General features: G+C 39.3%; 1 protein-coding gene across 1 annotated transcript; it reads left to right on the top strand.

Moving 5' to 3' along the window:
- Positions 1–20,298: 20,298 nt before the first annotated feature.
- Positions 20,299–21,616, top strand: LOC145136022 (putative receptor-like protein kinase At4g10390). Its single transcript, XM_079070222.1, has one exon. The coding sequence runs from the start codon at positions 20,427–20,429 to the stop codon at positions 21,423–21,425; it is 999 nt and encodes a 332-aa protein (XP_078926348.1). The 5' UTR covers positions 20,299–20,426; the 3' UTR covers positions 21,426–21,616.
- The last annotated feature ends 550 nt before the right edge of the window (positions 21,617–22,166 follow it).

Genomic DNA, 22,166 nt, shown 5'->3' with positions numbered 1-22,166 from the left:
CCTTCAACTATTTTATAACTCGGATTACGGCATCCCTCTTCCAGTTATAAATAGGTTGTTGGATCCTAGCCTTAATATTTCATATTGGGTGTTATATTAAGGACTTTAGATCAACTATCTTGAATATCTCCCAAAAGATGTCTAGTTCAGACATCTATGATCTTCCCAAATCTCTTGGAACTTTACTTCCTCCACCTCCTCCAATTATTCTCCCTAACCCACAAGTTCAAGGTCACTCAAGCCCTAATGGCAAGCAAGGTCTATGTGTGATCACATCTTAGAGATGAAGTCACATATTGACAAGCTGGGAGAGTTGGGTGTCAAAGTCTTGAGAAAGTTGGATGTTCAATCACTTTCTAAGTCACATAGTGAGTTCCTTTGGGACTACTATGAAACAGACTATGACATGAACCTTAATGATCATATCTATTTGCTTGGTGCTGCTGAATCAGCAATGATTTGGAACGATAGTAAAGCAAATTTGATTAGAAGATCAACTTCCCAAAAACTTTATGGACAGTGACAATGGTGACACTGGAAATCCAGAAAAAGCATTCTCTTCCCAATGGAAAGGGATTGGCCATAGTCAACCCGGTTGACCAAATGGTAAGGAGAAAGGCTAAGTCTGAGATAGTCCCATTACCAAAGGGTCCATATGTTTATTTTGCCAAAGGAAGGGGCGTTGATTGCAAAGCTGCCAAGTTTACCTAAGGATGTTAAAGTCAATAAGTCTGACTCTACTTCAGGTAGAGCCTATTATCTAACTCTGTTAAGTTTCTATTCTAAGATCCTCATTACATGATGTGACTGGGTCACATGTTGATGTTTTAAGAATCAAAGAATAGAGAGAAAGCTTAAAGGAAGTATATGCTGATTCTAATCGCGTAGGTGGATTTCGATCGCATCAGAATTTTGAAGTTGTTACTTAGGAGTTATGATATATTGCTTAGGAATAGATAACAACAAGTTTTTCCGTATGCATTTGCACTATAAGGATAAGTTTTTTCCGCAAAGTTTTGAAATAAAATAAAAGTTTTTAATTTTATATTTATTTTAAATATCCTTACAAGTGGCATTTGTGAAAAATGGTTGTTTATATGATTCCATTGATAGCAATATTTGAAAAAAAAATGGACTTGATTCTTTCGTTTGTGGTAGTGTCATAATTTACCAAATAAGGAAAGATTCTCATTCCCAAGGCTTCAGTTGGATAGAAACTTGGAATCATGCAAGTTGAATAGTATGATGAATGAGAACTTTCAAGCATTGAAAAATTAAGACTTGTTCACATGGATGTGTGAGTCAAGTTAAGGATTAAAGGGATCGAGTACACATTCTTGTGCACTGGTCAAGTCCACCACAAAGCTCGTTAAGACTATTCGTCATGATTTACTAAATTTTAGTAAATATGGTTATACTTAAAAGTTTAAGTATAATTCTGAAACATTGGAAAAGTGTCAATGTATGGCAGAACGCATGGGAAGAATCAAATTAGGCAGACAGATAAAAGTTTCTCAAATCTGAAAAGATGGGAGAGTACTTTAGTATCATGTTTTGTGATCATCTTAATGATTAAAGAACCACATCACAATTGGTCTTCTAAGGACATCTTAGTGCATTCTTATGACTAAGAATAGGAGTCATGAATTGTTGAAATGGTTAAATCAAGAAGATGAGTCATACTTCGTTTCAAAACAAGTCTTAGAGTCATACTCCAAGACTATAAGTTGAGTGACATATCTTAAAGAAAAGTTTATAACACTTGTCAAATGTAAGAGTAAAAGTGTCCTACTCTTGTACATTTGAAGTTGGTAAGTTGTGATGTTTTGGATTAAACAAAGACCAACTAAGGCCAATTGTGTGAAGTGTTTGTCTTGATAAAGAATCCGCACTATCTCTTGAATATTTGGCAAGATAGTCTTATATGTCAAGAGGACAGTGGGAGTCTTAAAGATCCTAAAAAGAATTTCAAGAACTAATCAAGAATAAAACCTGAGGTTCTTCACTAGCACACGACTTGAGGTTTATAACCTATCATGTTGACATATTCTGTGCCCATTCCAGTTAAAGTTGGCTTTGCATAGGAGTTCTGAAAGTTCTCAATTGGTTGCATAACAACTTGGAAGCAATGGCAGGCCCTGTACTGCCAGGTGGCAAGAAGTTAAGATTGAATAAGTTCAGTCCATATGAGTTTGGATTTGTCATTATCCTTGTCTTGTGACTATGGTTTTGACGATTCACATGGATAAGAACACATACACCATAAAATCTAAGGGTCATAAGGTTTCTCTCCGATTCATGAAAATGATGGTGAGGAAACACTTCCACCAAGTAGATTTGAAGTAGATGGCAAAAGGTCTAAACAATTGAGACTATGATTACGGCATCCCTTTTCATAGTTCTGAAATTGTTTAGACACACATGCATGCTATCTAAGGAAAGGTGTATGATTTTGATAAAGTTTTATCAAAGCATCTCGTATCAGAAATCTAAACTTTGGTAAGGAAGTCAATAAAGTATTGATTTCTAGAAGTCCAGCTGATTTCTGAGTACATGTCAAAGCTAGTGGGAGCATAAGTGTTATGCTAATAATCATCATGTTAGTGGGAGCATGATAATTATTGTTAGTGTTGCAAGTTAGCAATGTTAATTATAGAAAACAAAAGTTTCAATTCGTGAGGCTGCAGGGATTGAAAAAGTTGTTTTGCTATAATTAAGGGAGAGGATATACTTCATTTCAGTTCTAAAGGCTTAGATTGAGACCTTAATCATCTTTAGTCAAGAATATATATATGAATTTCATGTTGGATTGGTTCAACTTAAGGAAATTCTATATATTGCGTTCTCAAAATTCGATTATGATTACGGCATCCCTCTTCATAGTCAAATTTTGAAAACATGGCAAATAAAAATATTGTAGCAAAAGACTGGTCTAGAATCATGTCTTTATGTGAGACATCATGAATCGTGTACCATTTGCTTTGGGTACAGGATCGATTGCATGTGCCATAATATTTGTCATTTCTAAATTTTTCCAAATGCCCAGAGGCATTAAGAAGGGAAAAGGTCTAGAATTGGATATGACTAAAATGATTAAGCAATTGTCGAGGACAATCTGAGGTTTACCAAAGATTGGTTGCTCAGGGACAGTTGGAAGTATAGTGCTAATTTTGGAAGGACCATATTGACATATTCTGAAAAGAGGCATCTCTTATTCAGAAGTGATAGTCAAAATGAGAATATGGAGTTGTCTCCATAGGTGGAAGTTATCTGTGTAAGATTAGAAAACTTAATGCAAGAAGCATGTCCAAAGCAATGTACTTTGAATATGAGACTTAGTTTCCATGGAGTTGATCTCCATTGGAATACCTTATAATGACTGTTGACAAGTCTTTGTGACTTTGTACATATTCATTACAGGAGGGTCAGTGCATATAAGTTTAAAATCTAAACAGATTTCGATAAATGATAGGAATTTGAAATTCTCACATTTTTCGATAAGGATTTGGGAGTGTGAAATTAGAATCATTGAAATTATGTTCAATTGGTTTATTTCACAAAGTAAGGATCATAGACAAACATAGAGTGCATACTTGGTGTATGGCAAAGCTATTGTTTAAGAAAAACATAGTGTACATGCTTGGAGCATGGGACAACTAGTGTTTTTAATTCAAGTATAAAGTTGATAAAACCGAAACAATGAATAATGAGTAATCAGTATGGTGATAAATAAAAGTGTTTATTTATATTCATAGGGTTTGATACCAAATTTGATTCATTTATTCTTGTGTTTCACTTTGCATGTTTTGACTTCCAGAATAACTAAGTCGCTCTTCCTGAATGATTAAGTTATTCAAACCATCCACAGTCGGTCATATGTTGGAAGTAGATATGAATCAAGACTGTCATGGGTTGGTTTGTAGAGGTCCAAGTTGGTGGACAAAGTGGTGCTACAACACTCATGAGTGCTCATAAGTTCTGAGTATTGGATTCAACCCGCGCTCATTTGAATCACTTCATTGATTTTATCACGAGTGATCATGAGACGATAATATCTTATATTCTTCAAACCTAGAGATATAAGTTGTTACTATGAGTTGGTTGTACATTGATTGCACAAAAACGCATTCGGTAACTCGATGTTATAAAACGTGCCTTTGTGTATGATTCAACAAGTAGTAGAACAAGCCATATGAGTCGAAGTTTATCCATTCCTTCTACCTTAGGGATAAAAGCGATATATGTGGGCCCCTCGATGATTTAAAGATGATACATGTGAGTGCTTGGCCAAGCCAGGACTGATTTGATTTGTTCAATCAGTCAGTCATCATGAATCGGAAATCGGGAAACAACAAATGGACAGAGAGAATGATTGATAATCCATGTCTCAGTCCATATCATATCTAGAATGGAGGAATATATGATCCCTTATCTAATGGACAAGTCATTGACAAAAGTCAGAGTTCATCGACAAGGTCAGAGTTCGACAGAAGCTTTTGAGAGCTACGATTGTTGATCGGTTCCAGAAGTCATACGCAATAATAGTTTTAGACTTGTCCAAGTGGGAGACTGTTGGATTAATGTCTAAGTCCATAACTATAATTGGTAAGACTTGACCCGACCCGACATGGTCCATTTGGGTTGCATGGCATCATGCATTTGGATAGACTATAATGAGAGAAATAACACTTAAGGTTGGTTAATATATTATAAGTTCGAATATATTAATAAGGTTATTTAATTAGTATTGATCAAGAATTAATTTGGAATTAATTAAGTGATCAAAAGGAGACTAATTAAATATATGGGTTGATTGTGTAAATCATTCATTCTTATATATGTGGGCTTGTGATCCAAGATTCCTTATGTTGGACTAAGTCCATGGGGTGACCGATGGATACTCCATGGAGGTTAAAATCCATGGAGCATAAGGAATGGGTAAAGTTATGAGTTACATGGTGTAACCCTAATAGCCACCATATAAAAGAATCCCATGGCTCAAGAAATCGTGCACTAATGTGTGAATATGAGGGCTAGACGATTTCAAGGAGTGTTTCATTTCTCTCAAGTCATTCCATGTGCATTTGGTGTTGTGTGAACCATTTGAGGTGTCACACTTGGGGCACTAGGCACTCAAGCTTCATGGAGACAAGCTAAATCAAACAAAGGTATGTATTCTATCCATTTGATTACCCAAGTATCAAGTATTGTATGCTAGATAGGGTAATACCTTGGAAAGTTCATAATTGCATGTATAATAGAGAAAACATAGATCCAAGGTATTTAGGGTTGCATGTACACTTAGGAGTGTTAGAATGCGCAAAACCCATCAGGAATACCCCAGGCCCCTCAACCATCGGGTTGGAATGCCAGTATACTATGAGTCCAATCATCCAACCGGGATGGAATACTCCTGGCCCACAACCATCGGGTTGGAATGCCCCACTTCCTATACATACAATAACTACTACTATGGGTCAAATCATCCCTCAGGATGGAATACCCCAGGCCCCTCAACCATCGGGTTGGAATGCCAACCTACTACGAGTCCAATCATCCCACCTGGATGGAATACTCCTGGCCCACAACCATCGGGTTGGAATGCCCCTACACTAGCAACCATGCACACATAACAGGAAACCACATAACACTCTACAGAACCAACATACTAGGGCCCTATCATCCTACCGGGATGGAATACCTTCTGCTACTGCTCAACATACATATCCCGCAGGTAACCTCCTACCAGCGTACATAAGGCAAGACCAACTACAGGTCTATAAATATAACCACTACCCAACTACCAGGGTGTTAATCCAACAAAACTTGCCATCACTTAACTACCTTATCCTCCAGGATACTAAGCTAACAGAGCATAACATCATATCATTATCCTATCTACCAGGATACTAGCAAGCATATCATCACATAAGCACAACAAGCTTTAAACAACAATTCAAAGGGTCGGCCTTGGTGCCTTAGACCCTTGAGTACAGTGAGGATAACTCACCTGAAACGAAGAACCGAACCATGAAAGCACACTCCCGAAGCACTGCTCCAAACCCCAACACCTATTGCCATCAATGGACCATTGACATAGATAACCAATTACCATAACACCCATGAAGGTCAAAGCCAAAGTCCAGGCCAAAGTCAAACTTCATGACTGACTCTACTCGCCGAGTCAACCCGTTGACTCGTCGAGTCCTTATACTCTGAAAACTCTTAGAACAGGACTCAACTCGCCGAGTCACCCCAAGATTCGTCGAGTCCAACGATCTTCGAGTCCCATCCTGCTCAACTCACCGAGTCACCTCCCGACTCACTGCTTCGAGGTTTAACCAGAAGAGATTGGGGTTCTGCGACCAGACTCGCCGAGTCCAAGAACAGACTCGCCGAGTCCAAGGCAATCTTCAACAGACTCGCCGAGTTGTTCTTCCACCTCGCCGAGTCCATGCACATGTTCATACAACTCGTCGAGTACCCCCATGTGACTCGCCGAGTCTCTCCAGTTCTCAATCCATACAGTGGCTTCGAACCATGCAGGGTCTCCAGTCCATAGATCCACTCTTCTACAGTCTAACCCTCACATAAAGTGGCAAACTTTACGTGAAACCAAGGAGATATAGGCCCAAAACACTCTAGGGCTAGGGTTAAGGACTAGGGGGCTTCACCAATATCTCTTAGACAGGAGCTTTATGAAATTTTGGACCATCACAAGCCTAGATCTGAGGTAGCAACCTCAGATCTAAGCCTCTAACTCGAAATAGCTCTCAATCATACCAAAAATGCCCCAAATCTCAAATGATAAAAGATCTAGATGCAAAAGAGCCCAAGCAACAGATTATTACCTCCAATATAAGCTCCAACTGAAGTAGATCCCGGATCTACACCACTCCTTTGCAGCAAGCCTCTTGATCTTCATGCCCCTTTCCAATATTTCCTCCTCCAAAGTTCTATTCTCTCTATTAATGGAGGCTCACTCGATTTTAGGGTTTCTGGATCTAAAAAGGATAGTAAAGAGGCTAAGGGTGGGTTATAATGTTCTTTATATAGGGCACAACCCCCGGGATTAGGGTTTTCTCTCTACAGCACCAACTCGTCGAGTCCAAGCCGCCGACTCGGCGAGTTAGCCACTAAAACCGCGACAGAATCCCGCTCCGACTCGGCGAGTAAGCAGACCTACTCGTCGAGTCCCTTCTTTTATTTACACTTTTGGCCCTTCATTGAACTTCTGAAATTTCGGGATGTTACATATCACATTTGACCGTAGTAAAGCAAATTCTCGGATACTTAAAGGGAAGTAAAGCGTTAGGCCTCTGGAACCCCGCAGGAAATGACTTCAGCCTCCAAGCCTTCACAGATGCGGATCATTCCGGATGCAGATGAGATAGAAAAAGAACTTCTGGTGGTTGTCAATTTCTAGGAGGAAGACTAGTCAGCTGGTGTTCAAGGAAGCATAATTGTGTCTCATTGTCTACCGCAGAGGAAGAATATGTGGCCGCAGCCAGCTGCTGTTCCCAAGTTCTGTGGATGAAAACTCAACTCATGGATTACGGATACAGAATGCTGCGGATACCGATTTACTATGATTCAGAGAGTGCTATAGCGATTTCTCATAATCCTATTCACCACTCGAAGACGAAACACATTGAACTCTGGTACCACTTTATCAAATATCACATTCTCAAAGGTAACATCGAACTAATTTTTTTCCCACTCACGAAGAAATTGTTGATGTTTTTACCAAGGCACTTGATGCTACAAAGTTGAATAATTTTTTGGAAATGCTAGGAATGATGAATCCAGTCCGCAATTCTTTTTGAATTAATAGATACCGCAGACCAGTTCTGGTCTCCGCTGCGGGCCTAGAATAATATACTTATCATATATCTTTTCAGCATACCTTGTATACCGCAACCATATATAATACTTATATTCTTTGGGTCTTTAATTTATGTTATTTCTAACCTTTTATCAAGTGTTCCTTTCAGCTTCCACTACCGTAGTCACACTGCTCTCCACCGCAGTCATCAGAATCCATCCGCAATTAGAATAAATGATCCCGCAATCACTTCTTAAATTCCCTGATAACTTTGTGTGCTATTTAATGATCTTCATTAGATAAAAATTCCTCATAAAAACATTCATTTTGTAGCATACAACGTTTCAGTTTCTTTCAAAATCACATTTCTGTGTCAGACCTATTTTAGGTTAAATGACAAATAAATTGTTTTTCCATAAAAGAAATCTTTTAAGAAATCTCTTTTCTTAGTCTGTCACATCTCATAGCCTCCAAACTGTCTAATCCATTTCAACTTCTCCCTTTTTACAACGGATAAATCCCACTCACCACACATTTCTCAAATGTGTGATCATGGGTCTGACAGTCATTAAATGCCCCGATTTTCTAGTAAAACTTTTCTTTTTTTATTTAATTTTACTTGTGGCTGATAATGGTTAAAACCCAAGGGTTTTTACCATTAACAGCTGTAGATAGGTTAATTCGAATAAAATTTGAAATCCGGAGGTATAAAAACCCCTTTTCCTCCCAAGAATGAATTACGCTTTCTGAATCCCTAAACGACGATCTTCATCTTTTTCCCTCTTGCTCAAACAATTTTCTTGCAAGTTCTTAAAACTTTTCCTGCAACAATGGTGAAATCAAGCATCTCCAAGAAACAGTCGAAGGCCTCTGGGTCTGTTCGACCCACCGACTCTGAATCCACAATCAAATATCAATCCCCTTCCATTGCCTCGAGCAATTTCAGAGCCATATTTGCCGATCATCCCTCATACAATCATTCTATCAGGCTAATGATCCAGTTTCTCTCAAAACACCCACTATTTGGACCATTCAACGCCTTCACTGAAGTTGTTCCATTACCAGCTCTGTTCAAATGTGCATTCACTGCTTTCTGGCCATCTCACAACCTTCAAGAAGTTCATCTCAATCTAGTGGATAACTATCTTGATGTTCTAACCAACGCCAAGTTCCTGGAAGCAATCAATGTAAGGGTCATGTCCACTGCAAAGTTCTTCTCTCCAAGCCCTAACGATGTGATCTCAACCCTGTATCAGATGGGTTATCAGAAGAAGTTAAGAGGAATCGAAGAATTCAAAAAGAACCAGCTCCCGAAGGTGTGGCAGTTTGTGTGCCACTTCATCATCAGAAGTCTTTCCGGCAGAACACGTGGTATCAATAACATGGGTATCAAGCTTTTGGAATTGGTTTGGAGAATATTCACTGGGAATCCGGTAAATTATGGTCAAATACTTTGGGATGATTTTCTTCAATATATCTTCAAAGTGTCTCCTAAAGAAGGTGCCATCTAGCTCACATTTGCTCGTTTCTGATCACTCTGCATTCGTGATCTACACAAGCAAGCCAAGCTCGACATGGGAGATGATTCAAGTCTCTTTGTCACTCGCGATCTTAAAAGGTACACTGCCTCTAAAGATTAATCTATTTTTGGACCCCTTAGGAGATTACCTGGACACATTTTGGAGTCTATTGGACTCAACACTCATGAAGTCACAGATCACATTGAGGCTACAGATGGTATTGACTCATACCATTCTTCCCCGCCTCATCCTAGTCAGTTTATCATAGCCCCTACGCCAGGTCCCTCCTACCGCAGACACGTCAGAACAACCCAAATCCAAGAGAGTGAAATCTCTTGCAGTAACATAGAAGCACCCATTAAAGATTCTGAAGAAGGGTGCTACCTCTTCCAAGAAAAGAAAATCCAAGACCGCAGGCTCTTCTCCTGCGATGATTGAACCACAACTGGATGTTGCTGATGAACCTCAACAAGAATCTTCAACTTCTGGACAACTATTCAGAAGAAAGAAACTCAAACTTAACCCAAGTCCTAGCCAAATCCATGACCCGACTCATACCGTAGTCTCTCAACAGACTCCGGTAGTCCTTCGAGCTACCGCAGGCTTAACTGTTCAAACCCCATCTCACCACTCAGATATAGTAAGTGTATATGTTTCATCTCTACATGGAGACACACCTCCAGTTGAGTCCCAAGTGGATCCAACTGAGAAGAGTCGCCTTAAGGTCTCCAGGGCATCACGTGTACACTATTTTGAACCTGAGGAGTTTCGCTCCATTCTCTTTCGTGTCACACAAACACTTGAAACACCATTCGCACTGCAAGACAATTCTTCCGCCTTAGCCAGAACTGAGCCGAGGCCAAACTTAACTGCAGGTCAAGGAGACCGAGGAAGCTCAGGAAATCCTATTCCACCACCATTACTTACAAGTGGTCTAGGCGTGGGGAGCACAATGGTGCAAGGAACCACAAACTCGAGGGACACCTCGGTGAGAAACCAAGGATTTGACGGATATCGATCAGATGATTCATGGAATCGCGATCGACCAACTACCGAGTCCGAAATCAGAAATTTTGAAGCATTTCAAAGGGCGTTCAAGGTAAGGAAACAACAACAAGTTCAACAACAACGGAAAAAAGAAAGATATCTTCAAATAGTTTCCAAGTATTAGACGTATGCTTTCAGCAATGCAAAGACAGTACATTATATCTTGCAAATTCAAGATTGGGTATCGATATTGGAATCCATAGTTCAAGAAGTTCAAAAGCTTCAAAGTGGTGCTGGTCCATCAAAGCCTCCTCCAACTGCTGAAATCCACGATTCAAACGACAATGGAACCGCAGTTGAGATCACCTCAGGTCCAATGTTTGGACTTGATGATTTTGATCTTGAAGACGTTCAGCAGCCCCCCAAGTCAGATGAATTTATGATGGTATTTGATGATGAAGAATCCAGTGGATCCCAACACTCCACTTCAAAGCCTAAAGACAAGAAGAACAAGAAACTAGCTGTGTCAAGGAAAGAATTTCTAAGTCTTCAGTCCAAAGTCGACCAAATCCTGGCCGCAGTCACCATCAACCAGCCGCAACACCCTGATGTGGCTGGATCGCAGTCCCTGGCTGAAAGAGTTGAAAGGTTGGAAACCGGAGAAAAAATGGTCGCGGAACAAATATCCTTGAAAGTTGAAATGGGTATTCGAGCCCTAGACAACAATCGCACTGCTGATCATAAAGAATTTATGGTAACTGCTGAACGCCTAATCCAAGAGGTCACCACAATCAAAAATGAACTCAAGACTACTCTTGCCAATCACGCAGTCCATTCGAAACAACTTGTTGATGAAACCCACAATTCGTATGAATCTACCATTGTGGTTCTTCAATCGACAATCAATGGCCTGAGGCGTTCCCTCACGTCAAATTCAAGTGTTGATGAGATTCTATAATTGACAAAGGAAATTTACAACTTACTGTTCAACACCAAAATTCCCAACAATGTCCAAATCTCTGAGTTGATTAAGTCACAGTTTGACAAGACTTTTACAAAGATTGATGGCCTTAGACAATGGTTTGAGGTGCAACAAATTGTTTCTTCCTCAAAAGGGGGAAGTTAACACTCTCATCCACATCAATCTCCCCCAAGAATCCCAACTTATGGTCCAACCCATCAACGGATTGTGACTCTACAACCAACACCGCAACCATCTCCCAAACAGACAACTCTGGTTCACTCTTCAAATCAAACTCCACCGTAAAAGGAACCGCAACTACACACTTCACATCAGTCTCCTTCACCGTATTCACATCAGTCTCCTCCACTACAACAAGATTCCCCGCAACATCAAGAACAACATCAGTCTACTCCGCGCCAAGAAACTCCCCCTCACTTTAAAAACTTGGCACCAACTATGTCTTCGGAGCATTCAGAGGATTCTCCTGCCACCATTCAAAGAAAGAAGGACTGGAAGGCTGCAAAGTTTACAGAACAGATTTAGAGAGATCACGGCTTCGATACAACCATGGATGAAACCTTGATCAATTCTTGGGTTAATCCCACCCGAAGGTTACTTGATGATGACTATCAGCCCTTCCTAACTTATGCTGAACCACCATCTGATGGATACTGGGATGTTCTAATTTCGCCCAACTCCAGATTCTTCCCTGTTTTTGAACCATTTGACCTTAGCCTTCCTGATGATCAAAGGCTACCTCTCGAATTCGAACGACTAAATCAGTTTCATGCCAAGCATGGATCTGACTTTGAGAGCATCTGGTCTAATGATAGACCATCAGCAGTAAATAATTACAAGGTGAGGAAATTCATGAAGACTGAATTCATTCAGTATACACTTACAAAGAGAGGTGATGATTACATCATAACTCAGGCTCATTTCCCTTGCATGAATCCTGAAGAAGTGTTCTTGATTGCAAGAGTTTTTCAGATCAAGTCCGAGAAGCACCCGAAAATGGTGATTTCTTATGAGAAAGCTTGTGTGTTTCTCAAGTCATTGGTGTGTGACTTTTCCAGAATAGATGCGTACATTCATCTTGTACTTGCCCAAAAATTCAATCTCCCAGCTCTCGAGCCTGCACCAGTTTTCACTGAAGGTTATCAAGAAAGGTCTTTAGGAGCAACCAACTTCCCTCAACTAGGAGTTGTGTATAAAAGAGCTAAAAGTGATCTCAAGTACTTCATCCCGATCACCGCAATGCATCGGCTAGCCTGCAAACAACTGGAAGTGACTCTGGCTTCGGTTCGGAGATCTAATCATACAACTGAAGAAGTGAAGTTTGAAATTACAAGGATAATTCAATGGCTTGGCAAATTTAGGAAGTTTTGGTGGCTTCTCATCAAATTTCTAAAACTTGATAAGTAAGGAAGAAAAGTTGAAGAGGTCACTTTGGGGGAAAATGTTGATACATAAAGTGACACTCTTAAACTTGACGATCTGCAGCCACTTCTCCTACCGCAATCTGTTCTTTCTACCACAATCTCTTTTGCTACCGCAACCGAAATCTGAAGATGTCTTCTGCAACTACCCATCTGCAATGAAGATTTCAGTTACATCATCTGACTTGTCTTATATGCATTATTTTATCCAGTGAACCTTGCATGGTCACGATAAGTCAGGAGTTTAATACTTGTTCATTTCCAATGTAACTTTTTGAGACTCTATAAATAAAGTCTTCATCTTCATGTAACTTACACCTCTGAATACACATCTCTACATCACTTATCTTCTATCTCTTACCTTCCGATTATCAATCTAAAAGATCTTTCTGAACTTTCACTCCAAATGTTAAGATCGTGTTTTTATCTCATCTAGTCTTCGAGACTCTTTTCACTCGAACTGATCTCATATACTAACTTGTGTTTGAATGCAAACCTTGTTAAGAATCAGTTTAGTGTTTACTTGATATATAACTTGTTGTCATTTATATTTCCTTTACTTTTCGCACTTTACATTTTCGCAACTAACTATCTAACAAATCTAACTTCTTATTATTGTTGAGCTTTTATGATCCTTTGAGATTAACTTATTCCGCAACCCTATCGTGTACTAATGTTTGTTCAAGTGTTTTCAAAAGTTTTTCTCTCAACACCTGTAACCTCACAACAGGTGCATCCGCCTTACCCTAGCGGCCATCTGTAATCCATACGGTCATTGGAGCAGGTGCTACTACTGGTCCTCCTGATGCTAGACTCAGGCAGTTGTCTTTCTTGTGGTCCCTCTGATTCAATGAAAGAAAATCAGATCTAATGTATGTGTGGTGGGTGATAGTAGCAGTACACTCCTTGCTAAAGTGCCCAGTCTTGCCGCACTTGTAGCATCCCGAACCACCCACTCTACAAACCCCATCATGCGACCTACCACATTTTCCACAACGGCTCCGACCCTGCTGGCCCTTCGACCTAGAGTCGAAACCATTGGGTTTCTTCGCTGAAACCCCAACTGTCTGCCCAGGCTCCGCCTTCCACTTACCTATGCGCTCCAGATCAATCTCTCGCTCCCGCGCCCTAGATATCATATCATCCAGAGTCGGACAAGAAAAAAAACTAACAAACTCCCTGATGTCAGATCTCATCATATCATGTTATCGAGTTTTCCTCATCTCCTCATCAGCTACATATTGGGGTACCAACAATGCCATTTCTCTGAACTTGGCGGTGATCTCCGCCACAATCTCAGTCTTCTGCCTCATGTCAAGAAACTCCATGGCTAACTGCTGCACCTCAACAGCTGGTGCAAACTCTGCTCGAAACCGGGTCACAAAATCTGTCCAGGTCATGGCCTCAATGGTCGGGGATCCCAAAGCATAGCCGACTTCCTCCCACCACTCCCAGGATCGCTCCCTCAAACATCCTGCAGCGAACTTGACCTTCGACCCATCGGGGCAGAAGCTCGTCATCTGAGCACACTCAATGTCGGCTATCCAACGCCTGTATGCGATGGGGTTCTTCACCCCAAAGAAATCTGGTGCCTTACATCCCATGAAATCCTTGAAGGAGAGTGTGTGGGCCCCTGATTGGCTAGCGGCCAAATCAGCCCAGAAGATCCGAAGGCGATCCTCCATCAGCTCCATGATACCCTCCTTGATCAACTCGAACATCATCGGGGTCGCATCAAGGATGCCTCTAGTAATCTCTGACGCAATGAACTCGTGTAATCCCTCATCAATCAGTTCGGTGCCCGTGCCCGAACCAGATCCAGATCCCGAACCCCCTGCTCCATGACGTGTCACCACCCTACTGAAACATAACCATATAAACGATTATCAAACACACGAGAAGGTTCACATTTCACACTCTCGAGTTCCCTAGATTCATCGTGGTCTTCCTGGTCTTGGGTATAAATCATGTGCTTTCAGTGGTACAGGCCCAATACTACCTTCCACACCTATTTATACCCTCCTCAAGGACTACCCCGAATCCTCCAAGTCACTCTTCCCAACTGATACATTTCTCAAACTATAAGGCATCCTATGCACCAAAGCATCTCATAAGGACTCCTTAAGACTCCCTTCCTCACCCCTCTCTGCTATCGGCTGTAGAAGGAACTTCTACAAACACTACCTAACTACTGCATGAACATTATTACATACTACTAGTACTAGATAATTTTTCGAATGACAGGTCCCACACTACAATGGTTAGACTCAAACATGAGCTGCGCAATAGAGTTAAACCTATACTTATAAAATTCTCTAATCACAATAATATGTAACCCAACGCATTCATCCACTAGTTAGCTAGTACCAACAAAATTTCCTAAAGCACAAAGCATGCAACATTCGAGCATAAAGCAATTCAACTCAAAACATACCCTATACATGCCATCCTAACAAGTAACTGATCTGATACTAGCATGAAAATATAAAAGCTCATACAGATAGACACACAAAGGCATCTCTCCTATCATTCTATCATGCAATTCTGAGTAGATCCTTAGCCCCTAATCTAGCATGCAATTCTCATATCATAGCATAAAACATATAACTTGTATGGCTATTTTGGGAAGACTTACTTGAGTTCGGTTGATTGAATGCATCGCACCCCTTTTTTTTATTAGAAATCCTTAGATTAAAATGTTTCTTTTTATGGAAAACCTACCAAACCCTCGATTTGAGTCTAGGTACACCCGAGTGTATGCCTGAGTCCCTCAAACCAAGGCTCTGATACCAACTTATAACATCCCAAAAATACAGATAAAAGTTTTGTTATAGTTTTATTCAAATCATAAAACACTAATATTAAAATAGTCAAAAGAGTATCATAGTAACATATTATCAGAGTACGAATTCCCAAAATCTCTAAATGCAGAAACCATAGGGTGATGCGGTACGATCAGGCCGGGCTTTCCCCTTCGAACTGGAAATACCTGAAACATAAACTTAAACTGTAAGCACAAAGCTTAGTGAGTTCCCACAAAATCCCACATACTAAACAAACATACTGCCAAGCATATCTGGGTGCTTGTCTACCCCTTCGGTCTATTTCAACCGGATACTATCAAGCATATCCGGGTGCTTGCCTACCCCTTCGGTCTATTTCAACTGGGTAATATCAAGTATATCTGGGTGCTTGCAATCCCCTTCGGTCTATTTCAACCAGATACCGGGTCTATTTCACCCCCTACTATTACCACATAATATAATAAAGGGAATCATAGAGTCATCAAGAAAATACAGGCATAAGTGACAATTGTCACAAAGACAATCATCACACTACATCATAAACTAGTGGTTCGGCATTGGTGCCTTCGACCCACAAATACTACGAAGGAAGACCCACCTCAGAATGAAGATATCAAATCGCACTCGGCAGATGACTCGCGAAATCCTCTTCCTAACGCACAAGCATAAAACCCAAATTAGAAATTAGGCCACATTCTGACTCGAAGTTCCAACCCCTGATTCTTAAATTAAGACAAAAAGGGCTTCTTTACCCTTGCCTCATTGGGCCTCCCTCCCTCTAAGGCCCAAATCTATACAAAGTCCAAAAAGGCATCCAAGCCCAAATATAAAGCCTCTAAGGCCCAATATGGCCCAAGAACACCTAACATGGCCTTAGGCCTAAAAAATGTCCTGTTACAGCAGGTGGGCCTGAGGCCTAACCTAAACAAGTCCAAAAGCACAACACTAATCAAGCCCAAAAATCATCTAAACCCACAGATTGCGTACGCGCGACGTACACGGCTCGTACGCCCAACGTAAGTTGATGGCCATCTGGAATCAGGGCACTGACCGAGTACGCGCATCGTACGCTATAGTACGCCCAGCATACTGGTCATTCATCAAAAAATGCTCCCATGACTTAATCCCTTAAGCCGTGCGTACCAACGTACTGGTCGGTCGGTACGTCGGGGATCACCCGATGAAGCGCATGCAAGGAGTACGTCGTGCGTACCAAATGTACGCCCAACGTAATCACGAGTCCCCCACCACCTTTTTTACTTGAATTTGAATAGAATGAATCATTAACTCATACCTGGCGACTCGGGTGCTACAGTTGGAACATAGTATATGTATGTCGGGCCATAGGTTAACTATAGTTTTTACTCGAATAATAAGAGGTGTTTGTAGAGTACTGTTTATGTGTCGAGAAGTAAAATTATGGCACCATAAGCGTTTTAGGTTGTCTTAGGAATGTATATCCATTTGGTTTATAATGGATAGAATAACCAATGAAATGGTGGTCATTTATGGCAAGAAGATGATCGTCTTCTTAGAGTACTAGTTTGGGGGTTTCAAACTAATGAGTCCCTGGTTTTGGGAAATTCTCACAAGGATTTAGATTATGGTTGTTGTTCTTGGAGTGGGGTAATTATAGGTTGTTGACCTTTGATGATTGTATAGTGTGGTCGAAGTGTCATGTCAGGCAGAATCGTGTGTGTGTTTTGATAACCCATGAAGGAATGTGTGGGAAGTAACCATAGTGATTTGCAGAGGCGAATTTCGAGAGTGAAATCCAGTTAAGTGGGGGAGAGTTGTAACACGTGTTTTTTTGAATATGTTCTTTGGTAATTTTAATGAAGTCGTGTAAACCTTAGATCCATCAAGGGTCACCTCAATCCATTCCATGTAGCCTTATTACCACATAATAATGTGTGATCCATGTAAAGATTATAGTATACAACTTTTATTAAGCGATTCTTTAAACTTATCTTGGTAGTAACTTCCATCCATTATGTCTTGGACACATTCCAACATCAAAAAGAAAAAAATGGTGCCTACTTACGTGTTCGAGTCTTGAATTGGTTCGGACTGTGTTAAAAAATATTTTGATTGGTGGTAACTGTACAAAAATAAATAAATAAATAAGGTATGTTTCCTTAACAAGCGGTCCTCATTAGGCTAAACGGTATCGTAAATTATTCACGGGCGGTATGCTGATGTGTCGCCTTTACCGCCGGTAAACACCGGGTCACAACAATTTTTTTACCGGCAGTGGGTTTCTATTGGGGGTAAAAGTTTGAAATTTGACCGTTTGAAAGGAAGGGAACGTTGCCAATGGTTGGCAACGAATAGTTTTACATTTTTTTTAACAAATTTACTATTACCTATACACTAGTTGTGAGACCTATGTATTACATGAGTTAATTTAAAAAAAAAAGTTAGATATAAACGTTTAAATATTTGAGAACTTTAAATTTATAAGAAAATACGAAAAATAATAAATTATTAAAATTGAAATGTTTTTTTTATATTTTAAATTTAAACAAATTATTTAAAAAAAATAAACAAAATAAAGTAATGAGCTTTAATTTGAGAATTTTAAAATTAGAAGTAAGTTCATTAATGAAATTGATATTAATTTATTACTACATTTATTGTAATTATTGCATTAAAAGATTATGTGAAATTTAATAAAATAAGAAACCCCATAAAATGACACGTGGAAAAAAGTTAAATCAAAATAACCAAAAAATGACATTTGGCAAATTGAATGAGAATATGACATGTGGAAAAAAAAACATTCATTTATTAGAGAGGATACCATTCTTCCAACATATTACCAAATTACATACTCTTTACACACATTTTATTCAAATTGTCTTCTAACACCCCAAACTCTTCCAACCCAAATGCTTCAAACCAAAATGCTTCCAACCCATTTGCACTTTTCGGTTACGATCCGACATCATAACCACCTTACCGGACACAAATAGATCAATCTCAAAACCAAGCGTTTGTAGGCGGTGTTCCAAGCTATTATTCACAATTCTAAATGTCACAACAATTTCAATTCTAATCCCTACCACCCCGAGCAACATCCCAACCTCAATCGCAAACCCAATTCCAATTTCAATCCCAACCGTCTTTCACACCTTCAACCGAAATTCTTTCCGATTCCGAACACGAAGAATAACAACCTGAAAAAAAAGGGAAGGCCGATCCGAGAAGATGGACACAAAAAGAAGAAAATTGTGTTAGCATATGCATGGGTCTACATATCCGAAGATGATGGCACGGGAAAGGGTCAAAATTGTGATCAATTTTGGTTACATATCACGGAGCGGTTTTGTAAGGGAATGGGTTGAGATCTAAATTATCGGACCTCCGACCAATGTAACTCGAAATGGAATCTTGTTAACAAACTCGTGACACATTGGAATGAAATTTACACAAACTTTGAAAAACAATGGACTAGCGGAGAAAGTGAAGCGAGTTTGTTGAAAAAAACGCATGCTACATTCCAAGATGATATCTTTTAAGTTTATTCATGTGTGGGAAGTTGTCAAAAGAAGCATTAGGTGGAGGGAGCTTGCAACACATGAAGAAATTGCTAATCCGCCAAAAAGAAGATGAACATCTTCATATTCGAGCTCACAATAAGTTTCATCGGATGGTCACGTAGGCGTTAATCTTAATGATGATAACGACGACATCGAAGAAATACGCTCGCCTCCTCCTCCAATGGGAAGGGACAAAACAAAAGCTCGAGCAAGTGGAAAAAGGAAAGCTACATCTTCAAATTCGTCGGTCGGAACCAAGCGGTCAGCCTGGTCGGAGGAAATGATGGCACAAATGACACAATTGAATTCAACTTTGGAGAGGTATATGGCTAAAACTGTCCGACTCACATAATATTCGTTGTTAATGCAAGATGTGAGGCACCTCGACCCCAAAGACCAAGAGGCGGCTAAAGCGGCGAAGGAGTCGATTCGCAAAAAATATAAGCTAAACCGCAAATGAAATTTCGATGTTATGTTTTCTTTTCTAGGTCTTTTTTCTTAATTTTTCACTTTATGGTTTATTTTTATTTTTATTTTTTAGGTCTTTAATGTAATTTTTAATTTCATATTATTTTTAATTTTTAGGATTTGTAAAATGTAATTTTTAATATTATGCTATTTTTATTTTTAGTATGGTTTTTAAGAAAGTTCATCTTTTTTTTATTGAAATTAAAAAAAAAATCATAGGTAAACCATTTACTACATCTTAGTTCGTAGGTAAAAACTGTAAAAACTATAAAAGTTGATTTGATGCCTACGTGACACATTTTTACCATTAACAAAAATTACACCATACCTTTTAGCCTTATTATCCATTCGGTGTCTAATCATGCCCAAATCAGTTATAAGAGGTTCCCGTTACCTTGTATGTCATGGACCAAAGTAATTTCGTAAATTTAAAAGTATTTAGTAAATTTTATTTTGCGATATAGATAATTATTCATTTATTTTATAATATTTTTGAGAAAAAAAAAATACTATCACTTGTAATATGTAACATACTGTTTTAGCCATTTCAGTAGTTAAGATTTTTATTTTTTGTGCTGATTAAGCTAAGAACAAAATATCATACCAACAATAAAAAATTGCTAACACCTTTTGATACTGTTGTCTGTCGTTCGTCAAAATAGTCAAACATCTCTCAGATTTGATGTATTTAACTCTAACCTGTAACCACGACACATTTCACCTTCCTCTCCCCTTCCTTGGTGGGTCCGGTCATACACACCAAACTTCTTCTATTTCGTACGTATACTGACACCACTCTCCTTAAATAATCTCTTTACTTCTCCTTCAAACTTCAATTCACCTTTCTTTTCCTTTAACCAACTTTCGTTTTTCCCCTATGATTTTCCTCAACCCATTCGCTTGCTTTGCAATCTCTAAAAAAGTGGCGGCTTGTGCTAGCGAAGATGGTGTCGGCAGCTATAGCACCACCGAAACCACTCCTACAACCTATGTAAAGAAGTTTTCATGGGAGGAGATAAAGAAACACAGCAGGAATTTCTCCAGGGTTATCGGCTCCGGCGGGTTCAGTACTGTCTTCCTTGCTCAACTTCCAGATTCCGGCTTCACCGCCGTCAAGATCCAATCGGCTTGCACCGAGCGGCTAGCCGGGATTCACGACCAAGAGCTTCAAATCTTGCTCCGGCTAAAACACCCAAACATCGTCAAGTTTCTTGGACACTGTGATGATAGAGAAGAAGAGCGTGTGCTTTTGTTTGAATATGCATCGAAGGGTACTTTACATGATACGCTTCACGGATGCAACACCCAGACGCTGACATGGAAAGCCAGAACATCGATCGCTTTCCAGCTTGCGGAAGCTTTAGAATATCTTCATGGGATGCAGATTATTCATGGAGATATCAAGGCTTCTAATATACTTCTAGACGAACAAGAAAATTGCAAACTTTGCGATTTTGGGTCAGCTAAATTAGGGTTTACTTCCATGGTTTTACCTCCATCTTCAACGAAGAGGAACAGAATGATAATGGGTTCACAAGGTTACATCGATCCACATTATATGAAAACTGGATTAGTTTCAAAGAAGAACGATATTTACAGCTACGGGATTGTTCTTCTAGAACTTATTACAGGGAGAGAAGCGTTTAGTTTGGAGAGGAAGGAAACGTTGGTGGAGATTATTGGTCCGGTGGTGAGAGGGGTGGTGGGAGTTGAAGAGGTGGTGGATCCACGGTTGCGAGGGGCGGATTTGAAAGAGGTGAAGGCTATGGTTTCCATGGCAGAGATGTGCATTGGTTCTTCACCCATGGTTAGGCCTTGTGCAAACGAGATTGTAGCATCCATGAGAGACAACTTTGAATCCATTTCTCATTTGTAAAGATGGTGATGATGAGATTAGAACCCGATTCTTGTTTGTAAATTAGTATATATATTATTGGTTTTGTGGTTTTAGATGATGTGATTGTATTGGATCTTCCTATTCTATCATCAATCATCGATTCTGGTTTGTGAATTCATACATATTTATTATACATGTTGTTTTGATGCAAACATAAATATTTTACTTTTTGATAGCTTTTCATAGTTACTGTTTCTTTTTATTGTTTATGGTCTTTCATTAATGCATGTTGACGTTATTAAGCGTTTAAACGGGATTAAAAAAATGGAACTAGGATGAGTAGAAAATGACCAAGTCATTAATTAATTAAATAAATAAAGTTATTGATTAAAAAAGCAAAATGATGATGGTTGTTTGAACAAAAGAGATTTTAAAAATGTACTTTTTGCCTTATATTATTACTAACAGTTTAAAACGTGAATTAAGAAGTTAGGGAAAATAAAGAATTGGAAATAGAATGAGTAGAAAATGACCAAGTCATTAATTAATTTAATAAATGAAATTATTGATTGAAAATGACACTGGAACGAACATCAAGTCATTTTCATTTACTTTCTACTTCTAGCGCTTCTTCGATTATTATTAATTTCTTTTAGTTGAACATTCAAATCAAAGTAAGCGTGATTTGCGACCAAGTAATTTTCACTTTTTGTTTTTAACTTAGTAATACAAAAACTATTAATACTACTATTTCGTCAAGTGCTTGTAAAATTGTTTTTA

This window comes from Lactuca virosa, chromosome 9, assembly GCF_052849685.1.
Source record: "Lactuca virosa cultivar CGN04683 chromosome 9, Lactuca_virosa_CGN04683_v6, whole genome shotgun sequence".
NCBI classification, from domain to species: domain Eukaryota; kingdom Viridiplantae; phylum Streptophyta; class Magnoliopsida; order Asterales; family Asteraceae; genus Lactuca; species Lactuca virosa.
This window is presented reverse-complemented; position numbering and strand designations above follow the sequence as displayed.